The sequence below is a fragment of the Pteropus vampyrus genome, unplaced genomic scaffold (assembly GCF_000151845.1).
Source record: "Pteropus vampyrus isolate Shadow unplaced genomic scaffold, Pvam_2.0 Scaffold41, whole genome shotgun sequence".
In the NCBI taxonomy this organism is placed as follows: Eukaryota; Metazoa; Chordata; class Mammalia; order Chiroptera; family Pteropodidae; genus Pteropus; species Pteropus vampyrus.
The window spans coordinates 3,000,671-3,024,354 of record NW_011888822.1 but is presented as its reverse complement, the minus strand read 5'-3'; the positions used below and the strand labels follow the sequence as shown (position 1 = coordinate 3,024,354).

The 23,684-nt window shown below is 37.8% G+C and overlaps 1 protein-coding gene across 9 annotated transcripts in view; it reads left to right on the top strand.

The window, feature by feature from the left end:
- CADPS (calcium dependent secretion activator) overlaps positions 1-23,684 on the top strand; it is a 470,394-nt gene that overhangs the window by 365,239 nt on the left and 81,471 nt on the right. For 5 of the 9 annotated variants that reach the window (XM_011358442.1, XM_011358446.1, XM_023529673.1 and 2 more), the window contains 3 exons: positions 7,956-8,062; positions 14,441-14,597; positions 15,168-15,309. In XM_011358442.1, the coding sequence (XP_011356744.1) occupies positions 7,956-8,062; positions 14,441-14,597; positions 15,168-15,309 (406 nt within the window). Of the gene's footprint in view, positions 1-7,955; positions 8,063-13,223; positions 13,245-14,440; positions 14,598-15,167; positions 15,310-23,163; positions 23,311-23,684 lie in introns of all 9 variants that reach the window. The other 4 variants (XM_011358441.1, XM_011358440.1, XM_023529674.1 and 1 more) reach the window with 2 other exon arrangements.

Genomic DNA, 23,684 nt, shown 5'->3' with positions numbered 1-23,684 from the left:
AAGAACAAAACAATGCCACCTACTAAATTGTGAGACACCATCAAATGTAAGATGCATGCAATTTCAGAAATGTTAAAATGTGCCTCATATTCTCAATGAAATAAGAAATCACTCTTTTGTATATAGAAATACAGAGAGAGAAATACAGACATGCCCAAGGCCACATAGCTAGTTAATTGCAGAGACAGAATTTGAACATGAGCCTAATTCCTTAGTCTATACATTCAACTTCTATACTATGAAACACTTGTAATTATCAGCGATAAGATTGCCAGACCGAAAAAGAGCTTCTCAATCATCTAATCCCAAACTTGCATTTGACAGATAGGAAATATAAAACACTGCATCTCAAACTTTAATGCGTGTACAAATTTCTGGAGATCTTGCTGAAACATAGATTCTGAATTGGTAGGTCTGGAATTGGGCCTGGAAATCTGCATTTTTCACAAACTCCCAGGTGATGCTGAACCTGCTAATCCAGGAATTGCCATTTGTATGTCAATGGACTATAGGAGGCAGTGGGTTTATCTTTTAATCATTAATTTTGAAATAAAACATTGCAATATAGTTCCACACATTATTTGGTAGATGCCTATTATGTTGCAGGAGCTCTACTAGGCACCCAGGAACAGTCATATTCCCTACCCTCAGGGAGATTGCAATAAAGTTGAGAACATAGGCATAAAACAAGTAATTGCATTCTGGTGAAGGGAGATCCAAGGTGCTACAAGAGACTTCACCTAGGCCAGAGTCTTTGTAAGGATAGGGACATCATGAAGATCAAGGGCTGGTTTCCCAGGAAGAACTGTGTAGGGTGTCCCCTGGCCTTGCTGAAGTGTTTGCCTCTATTCATCATCATTCCAGATACCCCAAGATCATGCCTTAGGCCATATACATGAAAGCTTATTTGGGGACTGGGTGGATATTTTATAGTACTACTAAATCTGTATTCCACTAAAGCAAGTGACCACCCCCCCTCAAAAAAAAAAAAAAAAAAACACCTCAAATAGCTTAAGTAAGAAAAGGGAATTTTGGGCCAACATGTGCTAGGAAATATCTGGAGGAAATGGATTCAGGGATAAAAAATTTTAGCATGTTTTGATCTCTCCAACTTCTGGCAGGCTTCTTTAATGTGACTGGGGTGTCAGAGCAGAGTTGTTGGGAGCAGTATGGCCACAGATAGTACCAGGCTTTTATCCTAGCCAATAACCCTAAAGGAAAAATAGCTTTTCTCTCCAAGCAACTGTATAAAATTCCAGAAAAGGGTCTCATTGGCATGTGTGGATCCCATATTAATCCCTGACCCAATCATAATACTCATGATGGTGTGGGGTGTTATGGTCAGCCTGGTTTGGCTCACATAACTACCCCTGTAGGATTCGTTGCTTGATATGGTCCACCAGAACCACATGGATTGGGGGAGAGACAATTCTCTGGAGGAAGGTTATTACACATAAAAAAAAAATAAGTTATCCAATACGGTGTCTATCCAAAATTAAGCTCACTTTTCTTAGGTGCAATAGCTCATTCTTAAGGAGAAAGATTGACTTAGAATACAAAGATACTAAATTAGAGAAGAAAAAGTATCATAATAACATTATTTTCTCAGTGTAGTTGCAATTTATTTTAATTTAAATAAAAAGTATTTTTAATTATCTCATATCATTAAATTGCATTAAAATATCTGAAGTTTTCTCTGGTTTGGAAGTTTAGTTTATAGTGTTTAGTATTCAGCGAATTCAGTGTAGTATATGTTTTAAGTAATCAGGGGCTTTGAGTAAGAGATAAAAGTTACTGTATAATTTATATGCATATTGCAACCACAGAGCATTTGTTTTTTTCTGTGAAAGCACTGCATTGAGCAGGACCCACTGAGGATTTTCTTCCTCCAGTATTCGAGGACCTGCTCTGGACGAGGCACTGTTCTAGACCCTAGAAATACAACATTCACTGGGTGTAGAGGGAAACAAACATGTATATAATTTGCTGTTATTAAAGGCCATTAGTGCTCAGCTAGAGGTATCAGCAGAGGAGTTGGGCCTTTGTTATAAAGGCACTCTCTTGTTATGACATATGAAGGTGTAACTCTTGTTATGAAGAGAGTATCTTAAAGACTTTTGAGCTGGAGTATGACAGGCTCAGATGCATGCTTTACAGAAGACACAGAGATAACTGCAATAAAAAGAGTAGAGAAAATGATCCATGATTCATCCAACAGTCTTTATTACCATATACTTTATACTGTCCTAGTGATGGAATCTTTTGAAAGAGAGTGGTAAAGGTACAAGGGATCACTAAGGAAATTATATTGAATTGTAACCCTGCATTAAATGTATGGCCCAAGTAGCCATCATTTTAGGGAGAGAGGGTACCCTGGAAAAGCATGATGTGGCTATCTGCTTAGCTTTCTATTCCTACTCTAGTTTTTATCAACCCCAATCCCCAAATCATAGCAAATTGCTACAGGCTAGTTATTTTCAGTAATAGCACAATACAAACACTGGCATCTTCAGCAACACATCAATAGATTGGAACTTGGTAATAAGTGAGCTTTCCATCAACCATATCCATCTCTCATATGATATTTCAGGGACTGGCAATTCACTCGCTGGAACCAGAGATGGTCAGGTTATTTAAGGTCTAATTGGAGTGTCTCTCACTCCTGGATGTTTCTCTTCCTTGGCTTAGCTGAGCATGCAGAGGAATTCTCTTTTGGTTTTTCTGCAGTCACATTTAACTCTCTCTCTGGAAGCCAAGCAGATTTAATTGTGTAAACATGAGCAATGGTAATTGGGTAAATAAAGTTGGAAACCAAGGTATGATATTTTTGTTTTGCTCTGTGAGGGGAAAAAAAATAGGGAGCTTGTTTTTCTATAGTGGCAAACCTTACTGTCAGAATTCTGGACAGACAGTTGGCAGCAGGAAATCCCTTTACGAATTTTTATCAAGACCCATTGAGCTGAAATATGTGTCTGCTGCCTCGTGAGTTATGGATCAGCCTGGGGATAGGTCATTGTTTTATAAACCACCAGCTCAAGTATTTTCTCTACACAGGTTTAGTTCTATCTGTAAGAAAGAGTAAGGAGTTTCCATGAGAATTGCACACTCAGGGAACACGTATTCACCGGAAAAGTCAGGAGAATGTATTACCAGAAATATACCCAACTTTCAGCACAGCTGTAGGTAGAAAACCAGATTTTAACAAAATAATGTGGAGTACTTTTTTTTACAAAGAGGATCAGTCGTTGCCTTTCTTTAAATAGCTATCATTTAAAATGGATTTTTCCAAATTCTATTTTCACATGATTTTTCACAACAAGAGATTTAAATAAGAGGAGACTGGTAAATAATTCTTTTAGTCTTACATTCAAAACATTGAGGTGGTCCCACAAGAAAAGGATCTCATTAACATTTGTTTTCAATAGATATTTTTTGCAAGAACTATTTATTTGCAAGAAATATTTATTCTTATTTCTCATATTTTTTTATTAATGTCACTGCAATTCCATTTCCTATAAGTCTGCAGTAAAACTCATTTTCCCAGTTGAAAATTCAAGCAAACCAAGAAGAAAACTTGGCAATGGAGTATGTCCCCGCTCACCATACAGATTGCTTTATAAATGAGAACAATTAGAAAAGAGCAGGTCCAAGGTTAATGAGACACTCATTAAAGAGAAAGAATTATAGAAGCTGATAGTGCTCTGTGCCTGTATTGAAGGAGAGGCTATTGTTATAGGATGTTTGCTGTGCTGATATTGTAAACCACATGACAGATGGGTCAAGTGCTGATTACGGTATTCTAACATTTGGAATAGCAAGTAACATATTTGATAAGCTGGCAAGTTTTTATATATGATTCAACCCACAATATAAAAGCCACGAGAATTCCAAATTGAAAATAATTAAATGAGCTGGAAACAATCAGATACCACACATTTTCCCCCAAAATGACAGATTTTGACATGTTGAAATTCCACAAAGGGAGCAAGAATATTCCCTAGCTCATTTGAACTAATAACGGCCCTTCATCTGCTTTTGCAAAGCAATTAATTCCTGCCTTTCACAATGTTGGCAAGAACAATAAACATTTGTAGGCACCTTAGGCTTTATAGAGATCTGTCCCATGCATCGTTTTACTTGTTCTTATCGGCAACCCTGCAAGGTACACCAAAAAGATATTAATATTCTCAATGTATAGATGAGGAAACTGAAGCACAGAGAGGTTTAGGTAGAAAGTGCAAGGTTACATAGAAAGTGAAGTAGCATATTGAGGATTAGAAGCCAGATCTTCCAACTATGAACACATCAAGTCCTATTTCTGGTCATCTGAAAGGACAAGGCTATTAACATACAGGTGTTCTTTATTGTACAAAAGTGTGTCTTCTTTCCGTCAATGGTGCTGCCACCATCATTCATGTGTATCCATCTGGATGAAGACATCCAGTATTTGCATTCAGCCTCTGAGTGTCTTGGTAGGGTGGTGCTGGTGACACTGGTAAGAATCCCGTTCCTTATCAAACAACGTCACACCTCTGTTATGTTACAGTAACACCCAGGAAGCATCCCCATTGTGTTTGATCATTTTTGCTTGTTTGGTTGTTCTCAGAGTTCGTCATCTTACTTGTCACACTTTGTGAAAGTCACTTTGTCTCTTTACTTTTTTACCGTCTCTCTTCACCTACCTGAGCAGCACCCCCGCCACCTCCTGGGCCTCCTCCACCCACCCAAACGCAGACCAGCATGTTATATCAGAGGCTCAAAGGCATGCCTAGGCCAAAATCAAGTACTGTAAACCTCTATCATTCCTTTACTCAGCAGCTTTCTAGTTTAGTTTGCTTTTCTTGAAATTTTGTTTCGGTTTGGAATACTAAGCCGAGGCTCAGGCTCTCAAGTTTGACACTGTAGGTTTCGAGAGACTCCAAAGAGAGCATTTATTTCCAAATGTCCATATTTTTTTTTTTTTTTGTCTAGCTATGTCTGACATATGCAACATTTTCAAATCTCAATGTCAGCACAAAATAACATTGTTGTTGCATAACATTTTGCATGATAATTTTTTATATGTTATGAGCTTCAATTCTGTTGTATGAAATGTTTACTAAGTATGTTGCATTTTTAGTTCCCCTTCGTCAGTGCTCCAGCTAGTACAAGATTGGGTGATTGGAATATTATGATACATTTCAAGACAGGAGAAGGGACAACAAATAATAATTTTTAGGCATAAATTTCTCCTTGACCTCTGTCGGGGGGAGGGAGGAGGTGCCAAGGGTTTTGCACAATATTTTCTTTAAAGACAACATCTTAAAGAAGTCACTTTGAGTACCATTTTTGCCATATAGCTGGTAAATTAGCTATGCAAATGAAGAGGAAAATAGTGTTATGTCTCAATGAAGTGTCTTGATCTCCAGATAATGGAATTGCTGCTAATTAATAGTAAATGAAAGTCTGGCTACATTGGTTAGTTGGAAGATCAAATGTTCTGGATTAAAGGATCCTTAACCTGCTTACTTTAATGGTTGCACGTTAAAGCAAAATTGCAAAAGGTTTTATTAAACATACTGTCTGTATATATACATCAGGCATACACATGTCTGTGTACATGTGCACACACTCACAGAATGGCTGTGTGCACATATACATTTTATGTGTATCTAATCAATATATATTATTATAGTCAAGCTAAGAGCACTGCATATTAAAACAAATCATCAGGTGGTCCTAGCTTAAGCATCTTGGATTTCTCCAAACAAAAATCATTCAGTTTTTAAGTAAAAGTGCATAAAAATATTGGTGGGAATTATTTTATTTCTACATGATATGTCATGTACAGCTAGAATTCCCCTAAATTTGGTGAGTATTCCACCCAAAAGGAAAATGCTCTCTATTTTTAAAGCAAGAGATTTCAAAGATGTGCCCCAAGTGGGATTTCCTGCAGATTTGTATTACTGTGCAGACTTGTCTGGTTACAAGAAAATGTATGTAAGTGTGTGATGTGTGTATGTGGGTGTATGTGTCGAATGGGTAATAAGCATAGGATGAGGAATTTGCAAATTGATTTGTAAATGTGACTATCAACTAATAAAATACAGTAGCCTATGCATATTTACTATCAAAATGCAAGTACCTCGCTCTACACATATTACCCAAACATATATACACAGTATGTTTGTAGAAATGCCTGAAAAGATGAAATGGTGAAATACTAATAAAATGATGATAGTCCATTATGAAATTATAGACAAGCCAGGTGACCCCAAAGCAAAGAAATCACTCATTATTTCTCCAAATATTTATCATTCTGGACCAGGAAATGAGCTTTCAGCCCCTAAACTCCACACATCTCCATACTCTGAGTGTGGGTATTCATGACCTGATCTGCAGATTTATGTTGCCCACAGCTCCCACCTTCATGTCCTAACCATATCCAGCCACATTTCCAACTGAGCATGGCAGAGACAATGAAGATTTTTAATGGTCTGAATCTAGAAAGCCCATTTTCACACCAGTCATCAGACCTTGTTGGACTAAAACTTCCAACACTCCAATAATCGCACCCAGTCCCATCCATCACTCTTAGCTCCCAGTGTTCCCAAGTGGCTGGGACACTCTTTGCATAGTGTTTCACCGAACTCATTTTTCATTATTAAATCCTAAACTACTAATCATCTTATTTATTGCCTATCTAACAAACCCACAAAGAGAAAATCATGAGACACTTTTTCTTTATAAATTTACAATCTCCTATGATTTCGTTTACCCTCCAAAAAACAATAACAACAACAACAACAACAACAAATATTCCTATGCAGCATTAAGTAATCTCTAGCAAGAAAAATCCTGAAGCCAAAAGATATCTACTTCAGATAAATAGATGAAAATAAGTTTTGGCAGTCCTTTATTTGTACATGTATACCCACCTGTGGAATATTCTGGATGATCTTTACTGCCATTATACCCCAGGGGCTTCAAATAACTCTGAAACTTCAAGGTTTGAAGGGGTCTAACCATGAAAACAGGATGCCCTGTGAGTTCAGCCCAGTTGAATTCAGGCAATTTCATTAGCTAAGCAAACCTTTATATTTTAAATTTACTCTTTTCTCCCAGAAAAAAAAATGTTTATAACTTTTGTAACATATTGACATTACCAAACATTTATGAATTCGGCTCTATAAAGGATGCAACATAAACCAAGGTTCAGTTTGTTCTTGAGTCAGATGAAAACACAACCCTTTCAACACAATAAAAACAAAGAAAAAAACTGAGTACTTTTTGCCACTCAACTGGTAAAATTCCAATTGTACCAGCCAGGAGCACAAACTACCATCACTTCATCCAATAATCTACCCCCAATACCCTTTTAATAATTTGATCCTGCTTTCTACCTAATGGCCCAGGAATGTTCGTTAATTTTAAATCTCCACCCTGGACTACTTAAAACAGCCAGACATTTAACTCTTCTTTTTTAAAATGAACACTCCAGTACCTGTTAAACTTGCAGACCTGTAATGAAAAACAATGCTACAGTATCAAATGTTTAAGGACAAATTCAGGAAACAAATGTTGCAGCAATCAAGATTCAGCTTCTGTTACATCTTCCCACCTCAGGTAGCACCAACACAGTCTAGAAAGTGACATAAGATAGTATATTTATGCTGTCTTTAAAGAACGTGTGTACAAAATGTCACTAAATTTGAAATGGGCTGTCATAGACAATATGGCTTAATATGCAAATTTGAAGCTGGAGCACTGCTTTTTCTTAATATGTATTATAATGATGATGGTGATAATGAAATGGCGTTATGGTTTGCTCACTACTAATTATGTGGCTCTTAATATTTGCATGAAACTTTTTTTAAAATTGGTAACTATTCGAAATTTCTTATCCACTAGTTCTAATGGCCACAAAACTAGCCTGACGCTTTCTCCAAATTTTAACACAAATTCTTGTACTACAGAAAATGTAGGCCGGTTAATCACTCCTGCCAAAAAGCTTGAAGACACAATACGTCTTGCTGAACTAGTCATTGAAGTTCTTCAACAGAATGAGGAGCACCACGCAGAGGTGAGCAGGCGTGGTGGGAAATGTCTCTTGGTGTTCCTTAGCTGAGGTTGCAGACCTGATTCTACTGGCAACATTGCAAATAAGATGCTTTAACAAACATCTTTCTCTTGACTGGCCTTGCAAAGACAATAAAAGTGGAAGTTTGGCAAGGAGGAGCCTTTGGAAGGTTGTTTAAAACAACCAAAAAGTAACTGGGTGTTGTACGTTTCAACTTAAGTTTTCAGATGTTTCTAACAAGCAAAAGAGGTGAGTATTATTTAAAAATATTATTCGAGCAGCATATGGTTATTGTCCAGAGCACACAAAATACTTTTTGGTCTCTTGTGGTTGTTTTTGTTGCCACCACTGTTGTTTTTATTTATTTTCTTTGGTGTGTGGCTCACAGGCCATGTTTTTGGATTTATCTCTGTAACTAATTCTGCTTGTACTAGAGTCTTCATTTGTTAACCTTTGATGATCTGGGTTGCTAAATGCAGTGACAGAAATGAATTATTCTGTGTTGTTTAATTTGTCGATTCTCCAACATACATCTAAATGAATACAGCTTACTTTTTTTACAGATCACTATCAAAATTATCATTTTGATAATAATTGTAAACCAAGAGATTTCAAGGCTAACTAAATCCCAAACCTTAAAGACTTAAACAACCCAACCCTTCCAAGAAAAGATTCCAAGATTCCGTTATGGTCAACCTGTTATATCACTGCTTGCTTCAGAATTGAGATTTAAAATCATATCTCTTAAAATAACATTTTGAAATCACAGTAATTCTCACTCTTCCTCTCCATTCAACTCCACAGCAAAAGGGGGAAGAAAAAGCATTTCATAGTAATTTCTCAAGCACCTAAATGATCATTCCCATGACTAAATGAAAATTGACAGTACAGTTAACTAATATATAATACACCATAAATCCAATAATCCCGAATAACGCCTGATTGCATATTTAAATTTCCTCCCTGTTTTTCTACTGTTCCACTCAATCTTGGCTGATCGTGGCAGGGGAAAGAGGTATGTGACTAAACCGAATGAGCCAGCCACCTGCTGTCATAGTCTGTGCATGCCCTTCCGGTACCATGTCTTCTAATGGGATTTTTCCCGGGTGCTCCTGCTTTCTAACACTGACCCAAGGAATGTAACGGCAACTTCCGGTGGACTGCTTGTGAAATGGGTGACCCTCCACGGCAGGGTAAATGTGGGGTGATTCTCTTGTGCGTGCATGAAGCGATTGATATCTAACGACGACTGCAGTTACATCCCGACACACGCCTCCTACCTGCCTTGATTCTGTCCTTAGCCTGCCATAGTTTCCTATGTCCATGTGTACTTACCTTTATTACAGCAGCTGAGTACCAAAAGTAGTAACCAGTAGCTAGCAGAGTGATACTAATCTTCCTTCACCTATGACTGTCTCTTTGTGAATCATATATACAGTATTTATATATAGAGAGAGTGCCACAGAATCATTATTTCCCTGAAAACGCTCTTAAGAATGGGGCGAAGACCATTGAGACAGGTGTAACTAACTCCTACTGTACCCAGCAGTGCACAGCTGGGAGTAAGAAAAAGGGCCAAATCGACACCCTCCAAATATAGAAACCTACGACTTAACCTCCAGACATGTACAATTAAGGTGGGCGAGAATTTTTTTCTACTCTGTCCTGTATGGTGTTCTTTTCAGATTGGGGGCATTTGGGGTTCAAGCGATGGTAAGTATGTTCTTTTTGGGTGTCCACAAAAATCATCTCCAGAGGCATGGAAGGGTTCTGGCCTGCCCTTTTTAAATGTTGAGGCTGTTCCCACGATGACGAACCAAATCGACACATTTTTGAAGACACAGATATGAAGAAAATGGTTTTCCTTAGTCACGCTATGCTAAGTAAATGGTAGAAGAAAAATGACAGATATGCTTGATTTACAATCAAGTTATTTTCTGAGGTTGCTATAGGCTAAGAAAGAATGGATATTTTCCCAGCTTACCCAAAAAAGGCACCAAAGGAAAGTTGATATTCCAAAGAAGACATTTTTTCACTTTCCAAAAAGCACTTTTTCACTAAGTGTTAATTATCTTAAACTGCCCTAGTGACCATCATCATAAAAATATTTTAATTTTACATATCCAAAGCCATTCAGGGTAAATATATAGAGTAGAAATAAACTCAGTTCTGTTTTCATTGACTAACTTTAGAAGTTAGGAATGAAAACTTTAGCATACTTTGGAATTCGGAGACCCAATTTGCTGTTAGATAAATGTTCAAAATTAGTCCCTAAATTAGTCATTTGACTCAATCACAAAATTTGATTTCTTGATCAATCAAAAGCTTCCTGTCTGCTGAGCACCAAAGCAACTACCTCTGTGCTTTTCTGAAGGACAGGGCGGCATAAGGCAATCTCGGCCTTTAAGTAACAGAAGGCAGAGTGGCCAGGAGCTTAGGATCTGTGCTAGGTAAGCTTGACTTCGAATTCCAGCTTTGCCTCTTCCTTGCTTTGTGGTCTCTACCTAGTTACTTAACTTCTCGTATTCTGTGAAATGGAAATAATAATAGAATTTACCTCAGGTGGTCATTGTTAGGATGAAAAGCCGCATTAAGTAAAGCATCTGGTATCATGCCTGGTACATAGTAAGCACTCAACAAAGCTTACCTGTTGTATTATTAGGAACAAATTGCTAAGGAAACAAAATATTTAAATATGCGATCATACAAAGCATAAAACCTATGTGGAAAGTACCGAATGAATGATATAGAGAGACTATGTTGAACGGTGAGTGGGTTCGTTTCAAGGTGTTGTCTAGAAGGGCGCCACCACCTGTTCTCAGTGTTCACTTACAGACTGCAATCACCTGGGAAGCTGACGCCCAAGTCTTACTAAAGCTCAATTAATCAGAATCTCATGTGGAGGGGCCAAGTATTGGTAATTTTGAAAACTGCCCAGCTGATTCCAATATACAGCCAGGTCAAGAGCCAGCCACTTGCTTCAGCCAAAGAGTCAGAATTTGCCCTGGCACACTAAGGATGAGAGTTTGCTGCCAAATGGATGAAGTATGAAAATATTTTTCTACTGACTCGTACTCACTGCCATATTCTCTGGGTGCTCAATAAACTCTAGAACGTCACTAAATCCTAAGCATGGATCTTGGCTGTGTACCATCCTATCTGGTGGCACCACACAAATAAAAGTGACAGGTAGACTTGACTCTTCCACCAAAAATATAATAATAATAATCCCTAAAGCCATTCGTAATTCCAATGTAAAGTAATTAAAAGTCCTAAGAGAAAAAATTCTCATCGGCTTCAAATACACCATATATACCCACATGCAGTGTATGGTGGCAGTTGTCACATTTATTTCTTAATTGCGGCTTAATTCTGCTCTCAGAGCCTAAGTTATTCACACACATACACAAACATAAATTATGCCTTTATGTATTGTTGCTTCACCTTCCCAATCTCTCTCTCTCTCTCTATGTATATGTATGTATATGTATATATGTATTGTGGTATATGGAGGGGTACATATATACATGTAATTTGTGTACAAAAAATACAGTGTGTTCAATGTGGTTGACTATACCCTGAAAGCATACATCTTTGCCTTTATATAATGAAAACACTGGGTAAGTATTTAGAAACATTTTATTGTCTTCAAAAAAGACGTCTGAAGACTTTAGATACCCACAAACATTGAGTTAGCTCACGTACAAAAATAGCATTCACCTGTCTGAGAAAGCATAAAACAAATATAGTTTTGTTGGGTTTTTTTGTTGTTGTTTTTATTTTTTATTTTTTCCCAAGCCCTGCCTTGCCCAATCCAGTCACACAGACTCTGTTTATTTGATTGAAATTACGATACAACTTTTTGGTTGTTACTGCCCTTGCCAGAATCTTTTTCTCCTTCTCAAGGAGTCAATTTGATTATATGGCTCTGAAAGAATTAACTTGAATATACAGAAATAGATCTGGTCTTCATTTCTCCTACAATGCCATCTTTAAATTCTCTTCGTTCACTAGAATCATAAGTTCCTCTGCCAGACTTCAATAGTAATCATTCATATCAAAATAGTCATTGTTCTTTGTAGGGCTACCTATCTATATGATTATTAACACCACAACTATAGGGATTGCTCAATAATTTATTAAATTCCAATGAGGTACTAAGTTCTCTCTACATATAGTAGAAGTTGGTGCTTCTTATGGTCTCTGGTTTGCAACTTTTAAATAAATCTGATAAGAACCAGGTATGAGGTTGGACTAAGAAAGTTTTCATTTCAGGCATTTCGAGCTGGTGTTTTGCTTTCTTCCAGTCATTCTAGAGCTAAATCATGTCTTGCAAGGCAACTCAGTCTTCTCTTTTCTGAGACTCACTCTGAAGATGTCAATTTTATCAAGTAACTAAAGAATAAGTACCAGCATTTGGTGTGCCTTAGTGAATTTAAAAAATATTGTACATCAGGACTGATGAGAGCCAGCCCTCCATACAGGGCTGGGGGTGAGAATGGGGCTCCAGCAAATTCCAATATTTAGAAGGCAGGAGGCTGGGAGAGCTCAGGGGGTGGGCTGGAGGATACTTTCCTTCCCAGGATTCAGCCAGGTGGTGAGTGGAGCCAGCCCCAAGCCCCAGGGCTCTCATCCCCAGGTGTTAAAACTACAACAAAACCTCATCGATTCAGACCCCGACACTTGAAATTTGTGACAAGTCAGTTGTTGACATGGCTCTTAATTTTTCTTAAGTAAAATGTTGAACATGGTCTCAACTTTCTCTGGAAATTCTAAAGGCTCTTCTGATAAGTTTCATCCCAGGACCTGTGAAAGCAAACTTTCTGTGTCTTTGACTTCAATTTATGTGTCAATTTATCGATGAATATTAAAAATATTTTTAAAAATCTTTTACATTTATGATACATTCATATGATAACCAGTGAGTACCTTTTACTTTGATACCCAAGTACAGACTGCTTTTGAAAGCAGCAATATCTCTTTTTAGGGAGCCCAAGAATTTAGGCTTTTACACTAACAAACTAGCATCTCTCTACTCCCATTACTCTGAATCAGTGAGGTTTTACTGTAAATTAAAATGGAAACAGCAGGTGTCTATTTCCAGCCAAGCTGGCCTTGAAGAATAGTCCATGACTTGATTTTTTCCATTTAATTTGCAAACCAGCCACATGTTGATAAAGGAGAAGTAAGTAAAATGAAATCTCATGAAAGAAGAGAGGTGGACCGCTGTTCTGCCTCCTAGTGGCTGTTAGAATATCCCCCAAATAACAATAGATCACAGAAGAGCTTGGCCATTGAACAAACACTTTCGTTATGGAATTTTTTCCATAATCATCTTTCATGTTTCCAAACGCCTTCCATCTTTTTTCGGTGACTGCTCCGGAAAGTGTTTCCAAAGTAAATACTTTACGGCGTCGAATGGGGAGGTGGGGGACAAGAAGGGGCTGGCGACTTGTTTTTGTTTTATTGCTGTCTTTGAAATCAGCAAAAAAGGGCCTGTTGACACCGCCACTCATTCTGCATGCTCCCTGCCAGAAATGATTAGTCAACATGCATGCATGCCTTTGAATTGCATTCACATCTGGCCCAGTCCGATGTGAATGTCACTCCTGAGACCCTGCACAATGATTTCCAAGGACCCACGTGCATGAAAATGAGTTACTTCACTGATATTTTTTGGTTTTCAATGTACATATGTGTCCGACCCCCAGAAAAGTAAGTCCTCATCTTACCGAATGTTTTCTAGCTACGCCTGATCTTTCCTACAGACAGGATATGAAACCAGAGGCTCCCTGCTTAAAGAGATTTTGACTCAAAAATTTTGTGACAATTGCAACAATGTTTTCCTTTGCCTTAGTATGAAATAGGAGTAACATTTCCAATGTGTAGAGAAACAGGAGTCACTGAGCTTGTATAAGACTATCGAAGGCTAAGCCCCAACTGTATAGATATTAGCGAACAATCATTGCAAAATTTCAAGTTAGACCAGCAGAAAACCCATAAACACAGTGAAGAAACTCCCAAATTCTAATACCTTAGAGCAAGAACTAGCCAACAACAGTGATAAAGAGCATGACTCGAAACATACTGAGTTATTGTAAATTGAACAGAAGTTCCACGACTGTCACTTCTACAGCTGCATCCTCCGACCAGTGGGTCAGAATAAAGATTTTCTAAGGCAGGCCTGGAATCATGAAAAGCATTGCTTTGGGACACTTAGAAGCCCATTGTATCAAAAATGCTGTTCTCTTTACAATAAAATTACCAAACTCTGCTGGATGCACAATTAATCTCGAACAGTGAGGGCTTGACTTTCCATGTTATGTCAGAGAGAGAAGCTCATTGCCTCTTTGTCTGTTGTTTTTCTGCCAAACTTCAAAGGCCTTTGCGTGGTGGTCAGACTTGATGGTGGAGCATGCTGAGACGTTTCTGTCACTCTTTGCTGTGGACATGGATGCAGCGTTAGAGGTGCAGCCCCCAGATACATGGGACAGTTTTCCATTGTTTCAGCTGCTGAATGATTTTCTGCGTACCGATTGTATGTATCATCTTTGACTATTTGACTTTCCCGAGCGGTGTGTAGATAAACAGATTGCTAAAACATTTTTATCCCAGGCAGACTACAGGATGCACATAGTTCTCCATAGGTTTATTATTAATTTAAAAAGAAACAAACTTACAGCTAACGAACATTCTCTTTTTTCTAGCAAGTGTCCTGTGACAGAGACACCCTCTCTTAACTAGGCGGAAGAACATAAGGACAGTTTCAGAAGTGGCGCCATGTGTTTTATTTGTCCTTTAACAAGCTAATTAACTTAACCTCTTCATATTTTGCAATTTTTATCAAAAGATGCTTTCTAGATGAGAAACAATTTCCAGCTAAGTAACACCCCAAGTATCTCAGAGTATCTTACGACAATACATAGCCATAAAGTAGATGATGCTGTTCATATACTTTATTTCCTTCTCTCTTTTTTTGGGAGGGGGTGTGGGGGAGGCTCTCTTAGAAGCAGTATATTTAATGTAGAAGACAGTCTTCTCTGTGTGTATGTTGTATGCTAATAAAACAACTGTGGGTTCTTACCAAAATTTTGCTTGTCTATTCTAGATAATTTGTGCAATGGAAAATTTCACAAACACCTGCAAGACCTGTTTGCCCCACTTGTGGTTAGATATGTGGATTTGATGGAGTCCTCAATTGCACAATCCATTCACAGGGGCTTTGAGCGGGAGTCATGGGAACCAGTCAAGTAAGGAAACCTCTTTTGATACCATCGGAGTTTGGGTGCAAATGGCTGGAAAGTCATACAGAGTTGGATTAGTGGTGTCTTACGGTTTTCATTTTTAGCATGGACAGAAAGCAAACACTGTACACGTTTCCAGCTTTGATTCTTATTACCTCCTTGTCTAAAGCGGGGAGGGGAGAAGAGGTCGAGAAATGTTTTATGAAATAAAATCTTTGTTTTATTGCACAAGGTAAATAAGGAATAGGGGATAGAAACCTGTGATATTTGTACTATGTATCTTACTCTGACAGTGTTACCCTTAAGGATTTCCTAAAGCGTGTTCCATAGGTGTCTAGGAAAGAGCTTGGAAAACTTTTTCTACAAAAAGCCATAAAGGCTTTTCAATCTACATGATCTTTGTCACAAATGGTCAACTCTGCTGTCGTAGTGCAAAAGCAGCTATAGACAATAGGTAAAGAAATGAATGTGGCTATGTTCCCATATAATTTTATTTGCAAAAACAGGAAACTGGCCTGTGGACCATAGTTTGCCATTCTCTGGTCTAGGCCTTTGGGACATACCTCAAGAGAAGGATTCTGTGGACAAATATGGTTAGGGAACTGTACCCCACCTTCATTGACTCCACACTCCTGGAGAGCCACGAAGCACACCAGTATATTTCAAAACACTGAGAACATAGTAATACAGAACCTTGTTTAATTCTGCTAACCTAGAGTTTCCTAAATGTATTTGACCATGGTGCTCATTTTTTTTAATGGGATATTGATCTAAAGGACAAATTACAGGAAATTCTGTGGGTTCTAAATTTGGCACTTTCCAAAACTGCTTGGTGAATCTTAGATCCTATTTGAAAATGTCTGGCCAATACATTCCCACCTCCATTCCCCAGCAGGAAGGAGGGCTGTGACTCGACGTGCCAGAGGAGCAGTCTCAGACTCCCCTTCGTAGCGAGGCAAAGGGCTTTTGGATAGAGATAATTTTCTGGTATGGGTTCAAAACCTTCAATAAAGCCTGCCATTAGCTTTGCCCTGTTGAATTTTCTCTCTCTCTCTCTCTTTCTCTCTCTCTCTCTCTCTCTCTCTCTCTCTCTCTCTCTCTCTCTCTCTCTCTCTCTCCCCTCTTCCTCTCTCTCTCTTTTTCCTGTAAGAAAGTCATTTTCTTCTTTCTAGTTCTTCATATCTTTGGAGTGTAGCAGCCAGTATGGAGCAAAATGGGGTATGTACAAGCAGGCTTTCAGGCACTCCAGAACAAATAACACAAGAGACTTTTCCTCAGTTTGGAAGCCTTGACTTATGTTTCATCTTTAAGCGATTTTCTGAATTGAGACCCTCCCTTTAACTTTATACTGTGTAAGACTCTGACTGATAAAGAAATTAATGCAAAATAGCTTTCTCAGCCCTCCTGCCACATCTGAGCCGTGAGAGAAGTGTCTTGACTTACCCTACTGAGAGCAGGTTAATAGGTAGTAGCTCTTCATTTGCAAGTACCAAGAAATCTAAATTTTTAGCTTGTTATTCTCAGGTCTATAACAGTCTCTTAATATGGCCCTGCTGACTTTTAACTCATGAGAATAAAACTAGGTCCCTTGATGATAAGACATTAACAATGGACTCTTTTTTTTTTTTTTCTAATGCTCACTGTAATCAAGACAGTCGTGCTGTGGAGAACAGTTGTGAAAAAAGAAAATGTTAAAATGAGTAATATTCACATTTCGAAAATAGCTATGATCTCTAATAGCATTTCCTTACTTGGTTTTAAATGTGGAGGCTACTACTACCAACACACGTGGGAGCAAAGGCTTGGTATCCTCCACTGGCTCTTACAGGGCCCTAGAATTAGGGCCTCATCCTCCCTTTACTAGCCAGGAGGCTAATAAAAGTAATTAAATTTTTCTCTCATCTGCAAAACTGATTTTTAAAAATGCCCCTACTCAGTGTCTGAGAATTGTCATGAAGTTCTGTGATAATGTCACTAAAGCCATTTTATAATCTAGTGAATTCTTCAGAAACTAAGCAAATGACTGCTATTCCTTTTGAAGCATTAATTATTCTTAATACTATCAGAAGTAAAGATAGAATCAAAATCATTTTCACAATTGAAAGTCTTACTCTGGGAATATTTTGTTGGGGATATTTTTAATGATTAAAAAAATAAATTTAAACTCAGGGATCTGTAATTTAAAGATCTGAAAATTAGTGAAGGATTAATAGCTGTAAATAATAACCTGAGAATCTTTTATGTAGATGTGTTTTTTAAGTAGCTTTTAATATGATTGCGGTTTGTTCAAGTCACGCTAACTGGTATGTGCCTTTCAGAGTGTGTAGAGATATTTGAAAGTGCCAACTAAAACACAAGCTAAATTAAAATTCTTTGAAACCATACACATTTTATTAGCATATTTGTATACAGAATGTGGATACCATGGGACAGTTTGCAGAATGGCTGACGTAAAATAAAGGGTAAAATGAGCATGGGGACATGCTTATGTGCTAAAAGGAATGAGTCTCTCTATACTTCTTATCATGTGAAGAGAAACAAAGTATGAACTAACATTTATCTGACCACTAGATAGAGAGTTGATAAAGAAGCGGAGATTTAATTTTCTTTTGGGAGTTTTTCAAGTAAAGAATGATCTTTTAGGAAAGTTTTTCAAGCCTACTTAAAAACAAAAAACTAACATAGAAATAGATTTAATTTGCTCAATCTTCTCTAACTTTTCCATATGATCCCCCAAAATACACACGCATGCACACAAATCACAGTCTTTCTCTCAGACAAATGTTATACTCAAATAGTTCTGTTCTTCCACTTTTCAAAAGTCATAATTATAAGCACCTGATTATTGATATTTGACTGAGAAATGCTCTGTAAAGCCTACTTCAAGAAAAACTGGTATTTAAAGTGTTAAAGAAAAATGGCACTCTGACAAGAAAATATTAAGAATATATTGAGTTTGCTAAAAATGGATTTTAAATATTATTTATTCTTTAGATTTTCTTATGTCAAAATATGGCCATGTAAAAGAAAATATAGATATAATCACCATTTGAGTATGATACAAGTTATTTGGCAGAAAGGGTAAAATGGCTAAGTCCCATTGCCGCCTTTCTCTAGAAAAATGGCCTTCCATCTCTGCAAGGAGAGAAAAGGGTGGATGTGTCTCTCTTTCCATTAAGCCAGATATAGTCATGATGAGACTCTCTATGCAACAGTGAAAATGTTATCGCATAGCTTCTAACCAGACTGAGGAAAGCCAGCCTCTCAAGGACAGGCCCAACCTGGAGCCCAATGCCCTTTCATTGGCATCCATCGGGAAGTGCCACGGGGCCACCACCACAGTGGAGCCGGTTGCTCACAACCCTCCTGGCAGCCCTGAGTATCAGCTTTTGGTCCAAAGTAGCAGATGGGCAGCTTTCTACCAGCTCTTTAGAGTTGGCTTCTTGTTAGTCAAGTCATCATGGAAGAAAACTTAGAAAGTGTGTCATTCAAAGTTTGTCAAATCTAGTACCCTCCCCACCTTTCCCTTGACAGATCATCTCTCCATCTCTACTTAAACACCTGCAGGCACAGGGGATCCACATTTCATGGCTGTCCATTTCAGGTTAAGATGGCTCTGAATGGTAGAACTAAACACTGCTTCTTCATATATACACTGAAAAATCTGAATTTCTTATTTCTCAAAATGTTTTCTCTCTCTCTGCCAGAGATATACACATTAAAATTATTTTCTAAATAATGTCATTGTCTAGATTGTCAAAGATGTTAATATCTTAACGGAAATGAACTGTCAGACCAAAAACATCTTAGCAATATATAGGTGGCTTGGTATGAAATAGATAAGTACTGGACTTGGAATGAGAACTCCTTACTCTGCCAGTAACTTGCTGGGTGACCTTAGGCAAGTCAGAGGACCTTTCTGAGCCTCGGTATCCTCCTTTGTAAAACAAGGACTTTGAATACCTAAGACGTTTCCAGGACTAACATTCTAGAAAATGTGACTTTTCACATTCTCTTCATATATGTATTTGATCACCACTGCCACCCGAGCACCTCGGAAAGGGCCTGGGATGTAACAGGTACTCAATAAATATTTATTGATTAACCGACCTTTATTAAGAAACTCATACAAGCTGAAAATTGTAAGAATATAATTTAAAAACTATAGGGAGAGGAAAAAGAAAACAATACATTCCCCTGATCAGGGATTTCAATTTAGTTAGGTCTGAACAACATAGATATAAGAAAGATGACTTTAAAAATTTAGCAATGTGCAAATGTCCAGATAACATAAGGAAGAGCTATGAAAGCACAGAGTAAAAAGGAATGGATTTCTGTTGAGAAGTCATGAAGTAAACAGTCTAGAGACTGTTGTCGAATGGAGCAGGAGTGCTAGGAAAAGAGCATGAGCAAGAGTAGAAACATAGGGGAAAGTAGGGTATGCTGTAGAAACTGGATATTTGGTTTAGGCCAGCATGGATTATGAAGGAGGCAAGCCATAAGGTTGGAGAGATGATTGGGATTTTCTAAAATCCCATCAAGTTTGAAACTTTATTCTCTAGGTTATGCATTCTAAACAGGGACTTTACAGTTCCCAAAGCTGGTGAAAATTGGTTCTTGGAGGGAGGAGAGCAAAAATATACCTTACTTTTGTTGTGTGTGTGTGTGTGTGTGTGTGCACGCACGTGCACGCACGTGGGCACATGCACACGCATTTGTGCATGTGTATAAAGCACAGGTCTATATACAATATATAAACAGATATATAATATATTGGTGGTATTAGATTTTCATGGGGAAAGCAGTTGGGGGGGGCAGTCTGGTGGTGATAATGAATAAAAGGTTGATAAACACCACTCTAAACTCTAAGAAGATATCAAAAAGTGCCCGTGCCCCAAAATAGGATCAGACCTAAGAATAAGCAAAGAGAGAGACTTTAGTGTCTATAGAACCAAGAGAAGACAAGATGTACTGCATATATTCATGCAAAAAAAATGACTCATAAAGTAGAAGGCATTCTGTATCTTACATCTAACTCCATCCATAAATCTAAAGCAGAGGTCTTTGAGAAGACCATATCCTCTCTGCTTGGAGACACAATCTTGATTATAATTAATTCTAGAGGCAAGGAATAACTCTACCTCACATACACACTTGTAACGTTCATCCAGGCGAGAGAGAAAGAGGAGATGAGAATTTTTTAATCCAGTGTTCCAGGGATGGGCCCTTTGACATGAATGAGAGCTATCCTTTTTCAACAATGTCCCCAAAATGAATGAGTCTAATTTTTAACATATATCAGTTGTTAGGGTTGCAGTTCACACTTCTTATAGTATTCAGAGATATCCAATTCTGATTCTCACAGAGAAGCATGATGGACTGGTTGTTTAGCTCTTTGCTAAAGAGCCCTCTAAAATGATAATTCGTTATATCCAGGAGCCTGGTCTGACCTGAGTGCTACTAGAAAATTTCACCTCTTCACAAATATATTTGTAAAATATAATGCTTGGAATTGCCTTCTTGATTATTAATATAAGTTATTAATATCCAGATGAAAAAGTAGTAACAATACAAGTATACAAGTATAGCAATACACTATATTATTTTGCTAAAAGCAGAAATATCAAGCATGTTTCAGCCTCTTAAAAGTAGAGTGTTATGTCACATGAAAGACATGTTTCTATATGAGTCCAACGTAGTAGTCCAGCCAAAATGTCACATTTTACAAATACAAGATGTTTTGATTAATATAAGTATTTTTTTTATTTTTGTGTGCAAAAAGGAGTTCTTTTCTAATTTGTGTACTCACCATCCACTAATATGTTTAAATTAAGTTGCTTTTGCATACATTTGTATGTTATTCATTCCTAGCTACTTTTAATTTGCTCAGAATTGACATTTTAACTTTCCAGGCTGCCATCTCTAAAGATCTCCTAATTCCTTGATCATTATTCAGTGTGTGCATCATTTAATGATCACATTTGCTTATATAGGCTTACACATGTCTCAGTGGAAATCGCCAACGGTTTTGTTACATGGCAGTGTTTAAGACTGAGAACCACCAGGGGCTGAAATCAAAGGCAATTCTGCAGTGAAACAAGAGAAACGTGGAAGGAAAAGTTTCATTTTCCCTTCTACTTAATAGTCATGTTTAGCTTCTTCTCTCGACTCTTCCCACAAGAGCAACCTTTAGTCCCAAGTAGAGAAGTACAATTGGCTTTCCCACGATGTGAAGGGTAAGGACAAACCTTTGAGACACCTGTTTCCCTTAAGGAAGAGAATGCCAGGTTGGCAATTTTGCATTAGAGGTTTTTCCATCACAAGCTAGGGCTATATTGTCATTATGAAAAGGCAAGTTTTTTTAGAGGGAGACAAGTGTCCAGCTTATCTACACAATCCAGAATTTCCGACTTCTCGGGAGGTTTGCCCCCCTGAGCAAGCCCAGAGGCGGCTCCAGCCCTTGCAAGAGTTCTGTTAGTCAAACACAGCTTGCCCGGGGCAGAGCTGCTTTGGCAAAACTTTCTCTTCTCCTGCAAGATCCAAAAAGAAAGCCTCAACTCCTTTGCCAAAGTGCTGTCAACTCCACTTAAACAGGAAGGCTCCTCTCAGATGCGGAGTTAGGCTGGGCTCTACCGTGCCAGTGACTTTGGCTGGATGGAACACCCTTAAAATGCCACTACAGAGACATGTGGTGCCAGCTTGCGAAGCAGTATATGACACAGTTCCTCTGAAGACATACAGTTGATTTGAGTTGGGATTATTGTTTGTTTTATTTTCTTTCTTTAATCATAAAGTTATCCATCTCTTTCATCACATCAGTTGACTAATCTTTGTTCAAAAACAAGAAGATTCTATGAGGTCACATTTTAAAACTATTTACTAATTTTTAACTTAAATTTTAACTTTTTATAGAAAAATACACAGCTTTAATTTTCACAAACTGAACACTCATGTAACAATCATACAGATTAGGAAACAGCACATCCCCAGCACCCGGAAGCCCCTGTCATCCTTTCTTCCGTCTCTATCTCGCTTTCAAGGGTAATTACTATAACGTGAGGCCACATTTTAAATCTACTTGTACTCAAAGAATTTACTATAAGAGCTGAATTTGGGTTGTTGTTTTTTTTTTCCTGTGTAAACATTTCTCCATTTTAATTTTTAATTGGACTTAGTTTGGGAAGGAAAGTTTCTGTTTTCTTTAAGTGTTCTATAAAATTATTCAAAACTAGTCATTTTCTTGATACAGTTCCTTCATCTTCACCATCAACTCTGACACCCATGGCACATACACCTGTCTTCAAAAGTAGCAGTTGGAAAAAATTCCTTTTCTGTACAGCCCCATTAAGTATGCATTTAAGCGGGCAAATTTCCTGTTACATCGGATATCTAATGTCTGACTTAAGAAATGTGCCTCTGTCGAAAATAATTTATAAATAAAAGGAAATTAAAGCGCTCCACCGTTTCTTTCAATCCCAGCCACTTCACAGCAGCCCTAGCCAGTGCAACGCCAAGAACGTCAAGTTATTAGTATAAGTTCTAGACTCTCATGGCAATGGATTTGGAAACTTCACAAAGGCATTTAAACAATGTGATCATTGTGCATAGGTGTCCATGAGTGCCCATGCTGTTGTCACTCTGTGGTTAATTTTTTCTCATTTACTTTTGTCATTTCTCTCTAAATACCGAGCCACACCACACTCCCCATTTGTAAGCTGCTTTCTGAAGTATGTTGCTTTAAGTTTTCGCTGGTGTCTTGCTGTGGACTTAGCCAATTTATTTACAACTGTCATATGCTTCTGCCACATCTGCATTGTCACTGTGATGGTATTTTTTTCTTTCTGTCTGTTTCTTCCACAGGAGTTTAACCAGTAACCTACCCAATGTGAACCTACCCAATGTGAACCTTCCCAAAGTACCAAATCTACCAGTTAACATTCCTCTAGGCATCCCACAAATGCCTACTTTTTCGGCACCGTCATGGATGGCTGCTATATATGATGCTGAGTGTGTATTCAGTTCACATTAGATCTAATTTAAATTTAAGTGATCTTGGCATGGATATGCATTGTTTATTTCTATACATCCTATATAACAGAGATGGAGAGGGATAATTAGACATATTTTGCTGATCATACAGAGACAATATTGTTTATTTCTGGCATGCAGCATGTTTGTAAGACGTTTGCTATATATACAGCACTAACAATTTGTCTTACGCCCACTGAACGCTTGGGGATTATGTTTCACTTCCTGAATTCTTTTGCAAAAGGATTCTGTCCATGTTTTGTTTTTTTGTTTGTTTGTTTTTTGTTTTTTTTTTTTTAAATGCAGGTTGCATGCCTTTAGGAGTTAGACATCCAAAAATAGTCCAGGAAACC